The sequence below is a fragment of the Nanorana parkeri genome, unplaced genomic scaffold (assembly GCF_000935625.1).
Source record: "Nanorana parkeri isolate BGI_ZX_2015 unplaced genomic scaffold, ASM93562v1 scaffold719, whole genome shotgun sequence".
In the NCBI taxonomy this organism is placed as follows: domain Eukaryota; kingdom Metazoa; phylum Chordata; class Amphibia; order Anura; family Dicroglossidae; genus Nanorana; species Nanorana parkeri.
This window is the reverse complement of record NW_017306987.1, coordinates 199,072-213,483: the sequence shown is the minus strand read 5'-3', so window position 1 is coordinate 213,483 and position 14,412 is coordinate 199,072. Positions and strand designations below refer to the sequence as shown.

Genomic DNA, 14,412 nt, shown 5'->3' with positions numbered 1-14,412 from the left:
TGCCGTGACAGGGGGAGGGGCTGGATTCCCCTCTCCCCGCTCCGATCTGCCAGCACTGACTGGCAGAAAGGACGGGGAGGGGACGGGTACAGCTGGCTCTGCCTCTAGATAGGCAGAACCAGCTGTCACTCACGCAGCTGGGCGGATCCCGACATCCAGGTCAGGATTTGCTCCGGCTACGGCGTGCGAGCTGTAGCTCGCGGTATACTGAGCTTAGGGTAACGGGAGGACGCTAGTTTGTGTCCTCCCGTTACCCTAAGGAGAACTATGGGGAAAAACACTGACCCCATAGTTCTCCTTTAAGTGCATTAGTTGCAGGGCTGCAATGGTATGTGATGGGGCCCCATAGCAAAACCATTAAGTGTCTCTTTGATCACAATCTCCAAAGTTCTCTTGCGATACAAAATGCTAATTCGTAATAGTGAACCCTAACTATGTATGCACGTTCATTTTATCCAAATTTACTTGCCAAATGATACTGCTACATGCATGAATTCCATTTGCATTGTGATTCTGGGCCCCATAGCAGTTGCATTGTCTTTGTCTGCTATAACCATAGTTACACATTTGGTTTTCTGACAGGTAAAACACTTCCCACAACGTTTTCACAATGTGTATTTAGCCGTTTGGATGACAGTGCCCTTCAAGATAAACAGAGAAATATAGATCCAGCATATTTTGTAAACGTTGCACAATATTATAAAAATAACTATTCCAAAGCAGATAACCTCACACACTACCTGCGATAATCTTCAAAGCTCTTGATCTTCCTCTTTCCTCCTGAATGCCGGTTCACGGGACTGTGTGCCTGCACAAAAAGGAGATCAGCAATGGATATTAAATTATCATTGACATTGCCTAAGGTAAACCATCAAGACAGTGACATTTAAAGTGGAACTCCCATCACAGCTTTTTTCAATCCTTCATATATACCAATGACACATTGACTTCCAGTGGCTTCTCCAAAAGAACATGCGGAATACAGCACAGGGAGGAAAAACAGGAAGTGCTGCATGTCACCAAGAAAGGAAAAAAAGACAATCTCAGTGGCAACACAAACCTGTCCCAGGTTGGCTTCCCAAGGATCACACTGGGCTGACATACCAGGGAGGGGTCAAGCTAGATACTTACAACTTTTTATCCAGTTGTTGTGCTTGCGATGTTTCTTGTAAACATGGGAACAGTCAGAATTATTTTCCTTGTCAGTCAGGCAATTTTGTTGCTGGTGCCGCATAGCCAACAGCAGAATCACTTGGGAGAGGCTTCCAATTGTCCTTATGGAACTGCTCCCTCGCTCTCGCTGGCCTGAACGCCAAATATCCCTCTCTAGCAAGGGAGCGCCTCCATAGGAACAGGTAAGTGGTAAGTTAGTGATCCTGTCACTGGTGAGTTGCTGACAGTGACAGGGTCATTTCTGTGAGATCACTCATCAAGACAGTAAAAAGTATGAATATAATTTGTTTTATGCTTTCAGTTACAACAGGTTCAGCTAAATTAACTAACAGATCCAGGTAACAAAATCCATCAACTCCCATGACTCTGCAGGAAACAAGGCAATTGTAAGAACATCATAAAGTCAGCTTCACCTTTGATTGAGAAGGGTTTTCAGAAGGCATTTGTACAGGACTGCAATCCCTTGCCAGTCACTGTGCTATGCAACTTTCCTCCATCAAATCAGCAAACACTTGAAGGCTACCATGTGTGGAGTGGACCAATAGTGTGTTTTTATTATTTAGGGGCGCACATAATTAGACTATAGTAAAAGTGCACGTAGCTATGCTGCAGTGAGATGACAGAGGGCAAACCCTAGCCTGTAGAAACAAAGGTTTGGCACTGTGTTCCCAGAACACCAGATTAACTGCAGTCAATGCAATGTGGATCAAGGAGCTTGGACACGTAGTTTGTGTACCTTGCACATAGCTGAATGCTACATTTTTCAGTTTGACATGAAACTGTTAAATTTGAGTTGCCGGCGTAAACTATTCTTTAACCATTTGAGCACCAGCATGTTAAACCATCTAAACCACTTCTTGTACAGGGCATTTTACAGTTTTCAGTGCTGTGATACTTTGACATTTATTCTGTTATGCAACACTGTACTCAAATACATTTTATATCATGTTTTAGACAGTTACAAAAAAAATTATTTCCCCTTAATTTCTGTTATAAAACATATCAAATAAAAATGACAGGACAAAACCCCAAAAATTACCCCTTTTTGTAAAGTAGACACCCCAAGGTGATCTGAATGAAGAAACATACTGATATTGATGGGATTAAAACATGGAGCATGGTAATGGTGCACAAGATATATTAAAGCAGAATTCCGGGCAAACAATTGCCTTTTTTAACCTAAACAAAAACGAGCACTTACCCCTTGCAGTGCAAGGTAGCCCCACTGCAAGGGGTAAGTGCTTGTTTTTGTCTTGGTTAAAAAACAAACAGTTAGGCCCCATTCACACTGAGCGATTCTCAAATCGCGCGTTTGTCGCGTGATTTGCATTTTGCGCAATATTACTCGGTTTGTCGCACAGCATCGCGCAAATGGTTGCATTGAGCAAACTAGAATCGCGGCAAAATCCGCTCCAAAAAGGGTCCTGCTGTAGTGACGCACGACCCGCGACAGCGACGTACAGAGCCCCATTGCCATGCATTGGAGAGAGATATCGCGCGGTAAATATCCGCGATCCGCGCGATAAATCGCTCAGTGTGAATGGGGCCTTATACTCACCTGATTCTCGGAGCGGGCTTGCTCTTAGACCGATCCCTTCCGCCTTGGAACAGGGGACTGGAGGAAGGACCAGTCTAAGAGCAAGCTGGCTCTGATGATCAGGTGAGTATAACTTTGTTTTGTTTTGTTTTAAACTAGACAAAAACGAGGGGGTGGCCCCTCTGCAAGGGTTAGGAAAATTTTCCCTGTTACTACTGCCTTAAATATACAGGTTATACACAAAGTGAGAAGGTGAAGGGGTTAATATACATGTTACATACAGTGGGAGGATGGAGAAGGGGTTATTGTACAAATGTGTAGGATAAGGGAGGTGAGGGGTTAATGATCAGATCAGGGACAGGATGGAGCAGACATATACAGGAGAGGGGTGAATGGGCACTGGTGCTGGATGAAGCTGTTTCTGGTACTTACTGGTACTTATTTACACTGGTGCTGACTGTGATCGGCAAGTTTTCAAGGAAAGTGAGAGCTGGCTGCCAATTACAGCCATTGTTTACAATGTGATATTCTCTGATTGGTCACAGCAATCACTTGGTACAGAACCGCCCTCAACTCTGTACAACTTCTATAACCAAACCCCCCCCAAACAAAAAAACAGACATGGTACATACATGTATACACCAATGTTAACATTTATTAGTAAATGTTTTTTATTTGGACTTTCACACAGACAGGTTTACTTAAAGTAGCAAAGTTATCACCCTACGAAATGTTCCAGGTTGAAAATGGTGCCAGGGTGTCAACTTTGTGCCTGTAAAAAATGGCATCTTACGTTTGCCTCTGTCTTGGATGTCTCCTCATGATCCCCTCCATTTTCTAGTGATCTTGATCGATTCTCTGTGCAGACAGAAAAATATAATCCGACTTTATAGGAAATTATAGCATGTTAATTAATAAGAAAACCCAAAAACATACTGGTAGGTTAGTTGGCTCCTCTCTAGGTTGGCCCTCTATGTATGCATGTGAGATAGGGGCCTTAGATTGTAAACTCCTTGAGGGTAGGGACTGATGTGAAAGTGCAACTATGTAAAGTGCTGCGTAAATTGTTGGCGCTATATAAATACCTGCAATAAATAAATTAAAAAACATGTTCAGTTTATCTAATACAGCTAGGGATTTATGTTTACTTGCCCTTTAAACTAGCCACATTTTCCATTTTCAAGTTAAAGAAGAAAAACTCTGGTAAAAGTTATTCTTAATCCTTGCAGTGGGGCTACCCCCGCACTGCAAGGTCTAACTAGTTTTCATCTAGGGTGTAAAATAAAATAAAAAAGTTTCACTCACCTGAACCCTGCAGCCGACCGGCTGAAAAACCGGCCCCGCCCCTGCAGCCTATCCTCCCCTCCGCTCTGGTGGACTAAGGTCCTGCGAGTCATCACGTCAGAGGCGTAACTAGAACCTTCAGGGCCCCGATGCAAGAAGCCATAAAGGTAACAATTGGATGAAAACGGGCACCCCCCCTCCTTCCCACTCCCCACTCCAGACGTACCTTCCTTCTCCAGCAGGGCCCTCTCTCTTCCTCGTCTCCCTGGTCAGGCGGTGGGGCTAAGAGGGTCGGGTCCTCACACAGCAGAATGTGCTGCCTGGCGGTGCCTGCAGCATATTCTGCTGGTGACAGCCTCTCCCATCCCTGCCGCACAGCTGCCCGTACATGCTGCGGCGGTTGTGCGGCAGGGAAGGAGCAGCACTCTCTCGGGGGGGCCCTCTTCTTGCTCGCTGGGCCCCCCCCAAGTGGCGGAACGCCAGGGCCCGGTCACGATTGCGACCCTGGTAGTTCCGCCAGTGCATCACGTCCTATACAGTGCATAGGATGTGAGGACGGTGAGGGACATGGATGCTGCATGCACAGGCAGGTATGATAAGAGATTTCCCAGTGAGCGCTTTATTGGGGTTTGCACTATGATATTTGGACTGCTTTGGGACTGATGGCTTTGGGACTAATGCATGGCAAGAATACAGCATGAAAGTATAACATATTAGAGATAATCCCTAGCAATGTACAGCTGGTCCAACACTAACAGGGAATTGTGAATACATTCTATGGCCTGAGTTCAAGTGTCTCTTTATTGCATATAGAGGTGTCTTGGCGCGGCTGTGCGGCTTTCACATTTTCTGCAGAAGACGTGTATCCAAACCTCTGTTATTATCCTTAGTGGTGAGACAAGTTGTTTTACATGCTGACTTGAGTGTGCCATGATGGCTTTCTACTGTTTACTGTTTAAAGCCCATTTCGTGTGCACCTTACTGTATAGTTGGAAACAAATTGTTGAGTCAAATCGTTTGTCATTTGTTTTGCTTGACCGATTTGGTGCAGTGACGCATGGGGGTTCTCAGCTGCCATTGGGATGTGCGGGATCCCTTGTGTGTTCCTATGCCTTTAACGAGGTTGGGCTTCCTCCTGACAAACCTGCACCCAATTTGAAATCTTCTGCCCCCATGTGCTCCAAGATGGAGACTCTCATAGTTTAGAGTTAGGACCGCACTATAAGAGGTGCCTTGGCGCGGCTGTGCGGCTTTCACATTTTCTGCAGAAGACATGTATCCAAACCTCTGTTATTAACCTTAGTGGTGAGACAAGTTGTTTTACATGCTGACTTGTGAGTGTGCCATGATGCCTTTCTACTGTTCTTTATTGCATATACCCCCATTCAATACAAACCCTCCTATATGACAGTATTGCATTTATGTTTATGAATTGTGGATCTGCATAGCACAGGATAGTGCATGGTGAACCATCCAAACCTTGGCTGTAGATCCTGAAATCATCTCTGAATTGGTGCTGACACTGTCCTTCCTTCCGTAAAGTAGCCATCGCTCCAAGCCCGCTCCCGTGATGGACTACGATCGCACAATTAGTTTATTTAATTTGTATTGAGATTATAGTCCATCACGGGAGTGAGCTTGGAGCGGTGACTACTTTACAACACACAAGGACCATGGGGAACAAAAGTAGCCCCCCTCCAGAAGGAAGGAAAGTGTCGGCACCAATTCAGATGATTTGAGCATCTACAGCCGAGTTATACACAAATAAGCTATATTTTTGCTAATAGTTAGGGTACTTGAATGCATTTCAAGGTTGAACGCCTGAGTTTAGTGTCACTTGTGTTTGTAATTGCAGTTATTTGAGGTTTTAAGGAAATGTGAAGTAACTAGGGAGTATTAACAATTCAAAAATGCGCAAAAAATGCATGCTTCTTCAAAAAACATGGAAATTGTAAAGGTTTAATATGTGTGTCCTGCAGGGAATATTTTAAAGGGTTTTTAATGGTGTGTGATATTTGTGCTACGTTATATGTGATTAATGAGTTTATATTTTATATATAAAAGGGAGCTTATATTTGGTTAACTAGAGATAGACATCTTCATTTTGGGACAGTCTGTGTTTTGAAATATATCAATTCCTATATCAATTCAGGAGTGTTCTCTCCATCTAGATATTATTATTAAACAATAAATTATTGTTAAACATTGGATACCTTGTCCCAGCTGCTGTTGAATCGCAAGACTGACTAAAGAGAATTACAAATAGTGTGATAATTAGAAGTTAGAGTTCTGCTTTAAGGTCACTGAAGGTGGAGAACCCTCCTAAGTTTGAAAATGAAAGCGATTTTATATTTTCAACATAGCTATACTGTATATTATATATTACACATGGAATTACATATTTTAGCTGCAGTTTAATACACAACTTACTACCGTGTTGCGTCTTGTCCTCACTGATAGAATTAGTAGTCTTCAAAGAAAAAGAAAAAATAGAATAAGTCACAAAAGGCAAAATACCAACAGCCCTTTGTAAGCAATCAACCATCAAAAGGGCCATTCCATCCTAAACTAGGATATGCTCGTGTTAGTGTTCACAGGGGAAGTTATTGTGGGGTGGGTGTAAGTGAGAAAATCCACAGAAAATGTCAATTATAAGTGAAAGGACTATTTGTATCACCTTACTTACTTCTTGAGAGCGGCATGATGAATATTCATCTGCATCCGAGGACTAGAAAAGACAGACAAAAAAGCATGTTATCACCGGTTGTCTGGCTTAATAAACCCTCCGCACCTTCTGTGACCCATTACGTAGGAATGCCTTGCATATAGCTACAGAATTTTGTACCCTCAAGGCTGCCAGCTTCTCCTAAAGAACAAAGTAGCTAAGCAGGAGAGCAGAGCATTCTGGGAAATATTTTAGTGGCCATTCACTAAGTGGACCTTCTAGATTCTACCCACGGCTCTGTTCTCTGCACAGGCTATATGCAGCAAAGCAATTATTTTACCACTTTTGCAAGCTAATATCAAACACCTTTTGACTATATGTTCTGTTGCTCTTGTGAGAAGAGAAGAAAGATGGAATACAGTGTCTAGAAATCTCCCTGCTTATAGGAAATGATATATTGGCGCAATCCTACAACACTAACATTGGTAAATGAATGTAGACTGAGACTAGGCCAGCAAGGAATACCTGAACTATAACTCAGAAGTCTACAGAGACCCAGCAAGACAGTCAAGAAATGCCATTTAAAATAGTTGACTAGCTAGACCAGCTGTTATATTTATTGATCACTGTCAGACTAGGAGGGTCAACCAACAATGTACTGTTCACTCAAAAATAGAAAGTATCACATTTACAATACCAATTGGTTAAGTTGAATAATAATGAATGGCAGCATGGGAATCTTCCATCACTGCCATTCAGACAGACATTCTCTGACTGCAGGCAGTCCATACTGGGTGAGATTTGTATAAATCTGGAAAACCACACATCTGCCTAGTCTGGTAGAAGAGACTGCGTAAGTGTCTTCTCTGCCATAAAAACCTCTTGCTGCCATTCAGCATTTTTTTTTGCCAATCACATGCGCAGCTCAGTGCACAGACCCAGCATGCCGAGATGATGCAACTCCGAACATATGCATGACATTTTTTCATACTAGCCTACTAGCACATTATGGCTAAAAGTTCCAGCCTCCCTCCCTCCTTTTTTTTTTACACTTTCTGCTTTAAATATCAATTTAAATGTATTCTCTTTCTCTGGTAGTTAAACGTTAACACAGATAAGAAAATAATTAAATGCTCATTGTCTCTGCAAATGTTGCCGTGCACTGGGTTGCATTTTCCAATGCATTTCCAATGCATGGGCATGAGAGAAAAAAAACGTGTTTTAAGTACAATCCATTCCCACTGATGAGTTGTATCACATTATAAAAAAGAATAGATGACACATTTTGGGTACTTGGGCTGCAGGTTTTCAGAAGTCAGATAAATGGAAACTTTCAATACGGCCTCACAGCACGTCTTTAAAACTCACGGCACTGTGTTTGAACACATTTTCCAACACTTCTAGTGATGCCCTCATTGTAGACACTGAAGAGGCCTTACTAAGGCAGAAGAAAACCAGCCGCAGCTCATTGCCACAACACACAAAGTACAGTGCAGAAGCCAGACATTCCAATAGACAACATGGAATGACTCTTTTATTCCACAAACAGAGAAAAACTCAGAATTATCTCTTTCCAAATGTGTAAAATCCTCTAACCAGTGCATGGGCTTACTTACCAGAGAGTACTAAGGACAAACTTTATTTTGTTTGTAAATCTAAAGCAAATTAATTCTGTGGTATTTAGTGACTAGTAGGTGGTAGGTATAACTGTAGCGGTTCCACCTCCTCCAGCATTGCCCTGTCAGTATAGTCAGAGTACTAGGGACCAGCGCTTTGGATACTAGTCATAGTTGCAGTAGCAAAAAAAGTGATAATGATATTTTATATTATGTCACAATTATTAATGCTCTTGCATACAATAAATCTATAACCCTAATACAAATGACTTTAATCTTTTTTGCAGAACCACAAACCTCAGCTATCCTTTAAGGTTTTAGCAGAGCAGAAACTCTGGTATTATTAAGGCCTGGTTCACACCTGTACTTTTTGTAGCGCGTTCAACGCTCTACGAACGCTCTACAAAACGCTCAAACATGAAAATCCCATTGTTTTCTATGGGTATGGTTCACACCTTGCCGTATTTCCGCCCGTCTGAACGCGCTACAAAACGGCCTACGCCTGAAAAGGTACATGAGCTTCTTTGCGGCGTTTTTGTAGCGCGTTTCCATTGGGATACAGCCAAGTAGCCCTTGGAAACGCGCGTTTGGCACGCGTTTTATTTACCGCGAATCGCTGTAAAAATGCACGTCACGAAACACTCGACAAACGCGCATATTCGATACGCCTAGGTGTGAACAGAGCCTTACTAAATTAGTCATACAGGTTTAATTTCGACCTGTAGAAGAAGTACAAAGAGCAATAAATCTACACTGCTGAGACAGATAAGGGAATTCTTGTTACACAGAGAGGAATCTGCAAATTGACCTGCAAATTCACTTCAGCCCTTCTATACTACAGACATCACAGTTTTCTCTAAATCGGGGCCCCCTCCTATCCAAGGAGCCATCTATGTGCACTGCTATACCTATTGTTACACCGCTGGCTCATACTGTTCTGAGTAAAGTTAAAGGCAAACTTTATTTAATGTCCCCTGGCTAACAACAATGTGAACAATCACCTTTGAATATTATTGAAAGGTCCCCTCTTTGGGGCAGAATTTCTTTGAATCCTCATCCTCTCTTCTCCTGTAATTTGATTAATTTAGAGGTGTATATAGATCCTGTAGTGAAATTACACACAGCCTGTTGCACAGAATGTGGCATCCCCAGCATATTTGTTTTACTCTCTCTGCTGCCCCCCCCCATGGAGAATGGCAGACCTGCAGGCTGCATACAAGTGATCTTGGCGACATCACCGAGATCACTTGTACAAAACAAGTGGCAGCTTCTCCGCTGTATATTTAGCTCTGCTTGCCAAAAGCAGGGCAAAATGTAGAAAACAACTACCCGCCCGGCCCCTCTACTCCCTGCTGCCCCAAGGCCGGGCCTTGGTTTGCTTTGTGGGAAATCTGGCCCTGGATGTGGGGTGTGCATTGTGTTTCCTATTGTCAATCAAGGGGTTATAATAATGGCAGAACCCTCTACTTTACACAATAACACTAAAATAGTTCAGAATGCAACTATATCAATATTTACAGCATTTTAATTTACAGGATCTTCCATAATTTTTCACCTAACTTATAGGGGCTGCTCTGTACTGATGATATTTTACTGTCTTTTACCGCTTGCAAAGCTATGCACATCATGTGCATGCTTCATCGCTGCTGTTGGGCTGTGTATTGAGAGAATTTAGTTGCAAACTAAACCTCCCACTAAAACCTATAGGAGGACATTCTCCTCCTGTATGCCTCCATCAGCAGTGGAGACTTCATGGAGATGGTGGACCCAGATATTCCCAGGCAAATTACGGAGTTATTATGTATTGTGTACCAGCGATGGTGACTCTGTTTGCCTCAGCTTGGTCTCCAGAGATAGCAGTTTTCCTTCACTCCTGATCAGCTGGATCTGCAGCTCATCACACTTCTCGCCTAGCTCTCGGATCTGTTTGCGATAGGCATCCTTATCCTTCAGACTTTTGGCATACTGTGAATGGAATTCTTCTCGGGTTGCAATTGCCTGAACACATGGACACATGAATAAAACAAACTATTCAGCTATGGCTAAAACGAAATCTCACTGTATACATAAAATCAAACAAACTGGTTCAGGTAAGTATATAGGCTTCAGTTATAGATATGCTTTAAATCGGTGGTGATCAACTTACTTGATATTGGGGGGCCTCAAATGCAGCCCCCTACATCGCCAAAAGACAGCACATATAACTCAATAAATGTAATGCTACAGAAAGCTGTCAGAAACTGCAGACATGCTACAGGAGATGGTCAGAGCCTGCAGACATGCTACAGGAGATTAAAGTCCAAGTATCCCATCGCACTCCTGACCCGGAAAATGCCCATGGAGCAGGGCGGGTGCAGCAGCAGCAACAACGGATGCCTCCGTCAAAAACGTACGAAATAATAAAGTCACCGGCACTCCAAGTATTCAAGTCAATAAGTTTATTGACCCAAGTGTAAAAACCTCTAGCAACGTTTCGGGACCATGAAAGGACAATACAGAAAAAGCAAGATAGTGTGAAAGAAAGAAATCAAAGCATTTAACTATTGGTTGCGCAGTCTAAAGAATAATGTTTCTTCACTGGCTTGAGTGAGCACCTAGGTAAGGAAATATAGGCAAATGTCTGCAGGGCCACATACGGTCCCCGAGCCACAGGTTGGCCACCAGGACTTTAAAGCTTACCACCAGGCAAACAGCTCAACACAATGGTATACAATTTGAAAAAAAAAAAAAGTTATTGGATTTTAAATGAAAGATGTTACATACCATATTGCGTTCTATGCACACTTCTTCCATCTGTTGTACAATGGCTTCTATTCGCTCCTTGTACATCTTTGAGTCTTTCTTCAGGGCTGTGCACTGCAGTTCTAAAACCTCCTTCTCTTCTAAGTACTGGGGGACACAAGAAAAAGGCATTTACTGTACACATGCAAGGTGAGCACTCATGTTTTGTGTGCAGTCCCACAGAGCATATAGGAGGACATTTATCAAAACTGGAGCAGACAAAATCTGGAGCAGCTGCACATGGCAACCAATCAACAACTCTCTTTCATTTCCAACTGAGGAGAGAAGCTGATTGGTTGCCATGCACAGTTGCTCCAGATTTTGTCTGCTCCAGGTTTGATAAATTCCCCCCATAGTATTTTCATGTCTTAAAGTGGTTTGCTCCAATACTTGACCGCAAGGTGGTAACGTATCCATTATCTCAACAGAGAAAACAACATGGCACCTCTCAAGCTAACATAGGACATAATATGAAACTGAATCAGTCAGGTGTAAGGCAATAGGATGGTAAAAGCAGACTAAAAAGGGTGCAGAGACTTTTCAGCCATTGCTGACTTAACAGCAGTGGACAATCTGTAGTTATGGCATGATATCAGGAGCTCCGACTGCCTCTCTGTGCCTGAAAACTGAATATAATTATTCAAGCTAGCCAAGCCTATTAGATTTGTTTGTTCAGAATAAAATACACTTGCATATCACGCTTTTACATTAGTGCTTTAGATTCTCCCATTCGTGTCCGATGCCATGTGCAAAAATACATTATGCATAATGGTAACCTTCTTTCTTATACTGAATGGCAGCCCATACATCATGTTCATACAAGAGGGCACAATGGTTGACATGCTATCCAGTGACTGGTAGAGGTCACTGGTATGATAGCACTCGTATATCTATGTACCTTTTCTCGGAGGTCCTCGGCCTGCCGCAAACTCATTTTAAGCGTGTACAATGTGTTAACCATGTCCTGATACTGCTCCAGGGCCTGCCTACGCTCATCTTCAAGATCCTGGATGTACAGTCGCGTCTTCTCTGACGTTTCTCCTTTCGGCATGTTCTGAAAGGTAAATATGTCATTCGTAAATGTACAATTTCAAAAGATGACAAAAATAAGCTTTAGAGGTGTCAAGCAATGTCTGGAACCTCACTGTACACTGTCTCATACACTGTCATTTGAGTTGTGAGAGATTTTTTGCTTAAAAGAAATGTAAAAACTGACTAACAGAAACAGTTGGATAGAAATGGCCACCACCTGCAGTTGTAATGGTGCAAGAGATGCAATTCTTTCGAATTACTTCCCAATTAGCTACATATTATGTACAGTGGTTGGGCCATTCCACATATTTGCCTTAATGAGACCCTGTTGCCAGGCCATTCCATCAACAAAAATCTTTTCATTACATTATATGTGCATTCAGCATATTGTTGGCATTTTAATTACCTGCTAAGGGCCTCCTTTGTGTAGACATCCAAAAGCCTTGAGACTGCTGGGCACCACCATCTTGGATGGAACATCAGCAATACCAGCAGATTCAGAGCTGCCACTCAAGTGACGCTTTATTCTAATCCCCTTTGCTCTCCCACAGCTACAAACAGATTATATAGGGAGGTGAAGGGCATTGGAGCTGGGGCAGTAGAGAGAGTAATTAGAAACTCCCAAAAGACATGGGACATGCAAGGAAGGAGGAGGCTGCACTAGGGAATGAATTCTTCCTGAATTAGTCACATTTTCTAGAAAGTTCAAAAGACACATTGAGTTGAATGAAAAATGATTTATGGAAAAGAAAACCCTGCAAGTAAACAATTGAAATACTTGATTTTTCAGTGTTTTTAACTGACTTTTGACCATTGTGACAGGGTCTCTTTAATATGTGAGACACTTAAATATAGTTCTTGGTTGCAGATATGGACAGTATCAAATACAGTTGTGTGAAAAAGTGTTGGCCCCCTTCCTGATTTTTCATTGTTTGTCACACTTTACTGTTTCAGATCATCAAACAAATTTAAATATTAATCAAAGATAACACAAGTAAACACAACATGCAGTTTTTAAAAGGAAGGTTTTTATTATTAAGGGAAAACAAATTCCAAACCCACATGGCCCTGGGTAAAAAAAGTGTTTGCCCCCTAAACCTAATAACTGGTTGGGCCACCCTTAGCAGCAAGAACTGTAATCAAGCGTTTGCGATAACTTGCAATGAGTCTGTTACAGCGCTGTGGAGGAATTTTGGTCCACTCATCTTTGCAGAATTGTTGTAATTCAGCCACATTGGAAGGTTTTCGAGCATGAACCGGCTTTTTAAGGTCATGCCACAGCATCTCAATAGGATTCAGGTCAGGACTTTGACTAGGCCACTCCAAAGTCTTTATTTTGTTTTTCTTCAGCCATTCAGAGGTGCACTTGCTGGTGTGTTTTGGATCATTGTCCTGCTGCAGAACCCAAGTTCGCTTCCGCTTGAGGTCACGAACAGATGGCCGCACATTATCCTTCAGGACTTTTTGGTAGACAGCAGAATTCATGGTTCCATTTATCACAGCAAGTCTGCTTGTCACAGTCACAAGTCACAGCAGCAAAACAGCCCCAGACCGTCACACTGCCACCACCATATTTTACTGTTGGTATGATGTTCTTTTCTGAAATGCGGTCTTACTCTTACGCCAGATGTAATGGGACACACACCTCCCAAAAAGTTCAACTTTTGTCTTGTCAGTCCAGAGAGTATTTTCCCAAAAGCCTTGGGGATCATCAAGATGTTTTCTGGCATAACTGAGACAAGCTTTTATGTTCTTTTTGCTCAGCAGCAGTTTTCGTCTTGGAACTCTGCCATGCAGGCCATTTTTGCCCAGTCTCTGCCCAGTCTCTTTCTTATGGTGGAGTAATGAACACTGACCTGAACTGAGGCAAGGGAGGCCTGCAGTTCTTTGGATGTTGTTGTGGGGTCTTTTGTGACCTTTTGGATGAGTCATCGCTGCGCTCTTGGGGTAATTTTGGTTGGCCGCCCACTCCTGGGAAGGTTCACCACTGTTCCATGTTTTCGCCATTTGAGGATAATGGCTCTCACTGTGGTTCGCTGGAGTGCCAAAGCTTTAGAAATGGCTTTATAACCTTTTCCAGACTGATAGATCTCATTTATTTTCTTTCTCATTTGTTCCTGGATTTCTTTTGATCTCGGCATGATGTGTAGCTTTTGAGGATCTTTTGGTCTACTTCACTTTGTCAGTCAAGTCTAAAGGTGCCCATACACTTTACAACCATCGCAAGACCTTAGTCTTGCGATGGTTGTAAAGTACTTAAAAAAAGTACGATCTGCCCATCTTGGACAGTCAGATCGTACTTGCGATCATCGCAAGCCCGCCCC

General features: G+C 42.6%; 1 protein-coding gene across 1 annotated transcript in view; it reads right to left on the bottom strand.

The window, feature by feature from the left end:
* Nucleotides 1-736: 736 nt before the first annotated feature.
* The window catches only part of CARD9 (caspase recruitment domain family member 9), a 43,333-nt gene continuing 29,657 nt past the window's right edge, over nucleotides 737-14,412 (bottom strand). The window contains exons 6-12 of the mRNA XM_018564064.1: nucleotides 11,955-12,110; nucleotides 11,039-11,164; nucleotides 10,088-10,273; nucleotides 6,681-6,722; nucleotides 6,425-6,464; nucleotides 3,504-3,568; nucleotides 737-808 (exon numbers count right to left, since the gene is read on the bottom strand). Coding sequence (XP_018419566.1) covers nucleotides 737-808; nucleotides 3,504-3,568; nucleotides 6,425-6,464; nucleotides 6,681-6,722; nucleotides 10,088-10,273; nucleotides 11,039-11,164; nucleotides 11,955-12,110 — 687 coding nt within the window. The remainder of the gene's footprint in view (nucleotides 809-3,503; nucleotides 3,569-6,424; nucleotides 6,465-6,680; nucleotides 6,723-10,087; nucleotides 10,274-11,038; nucleotides 11,165-11,954; nucleotides 12,111-14,412) is intronic.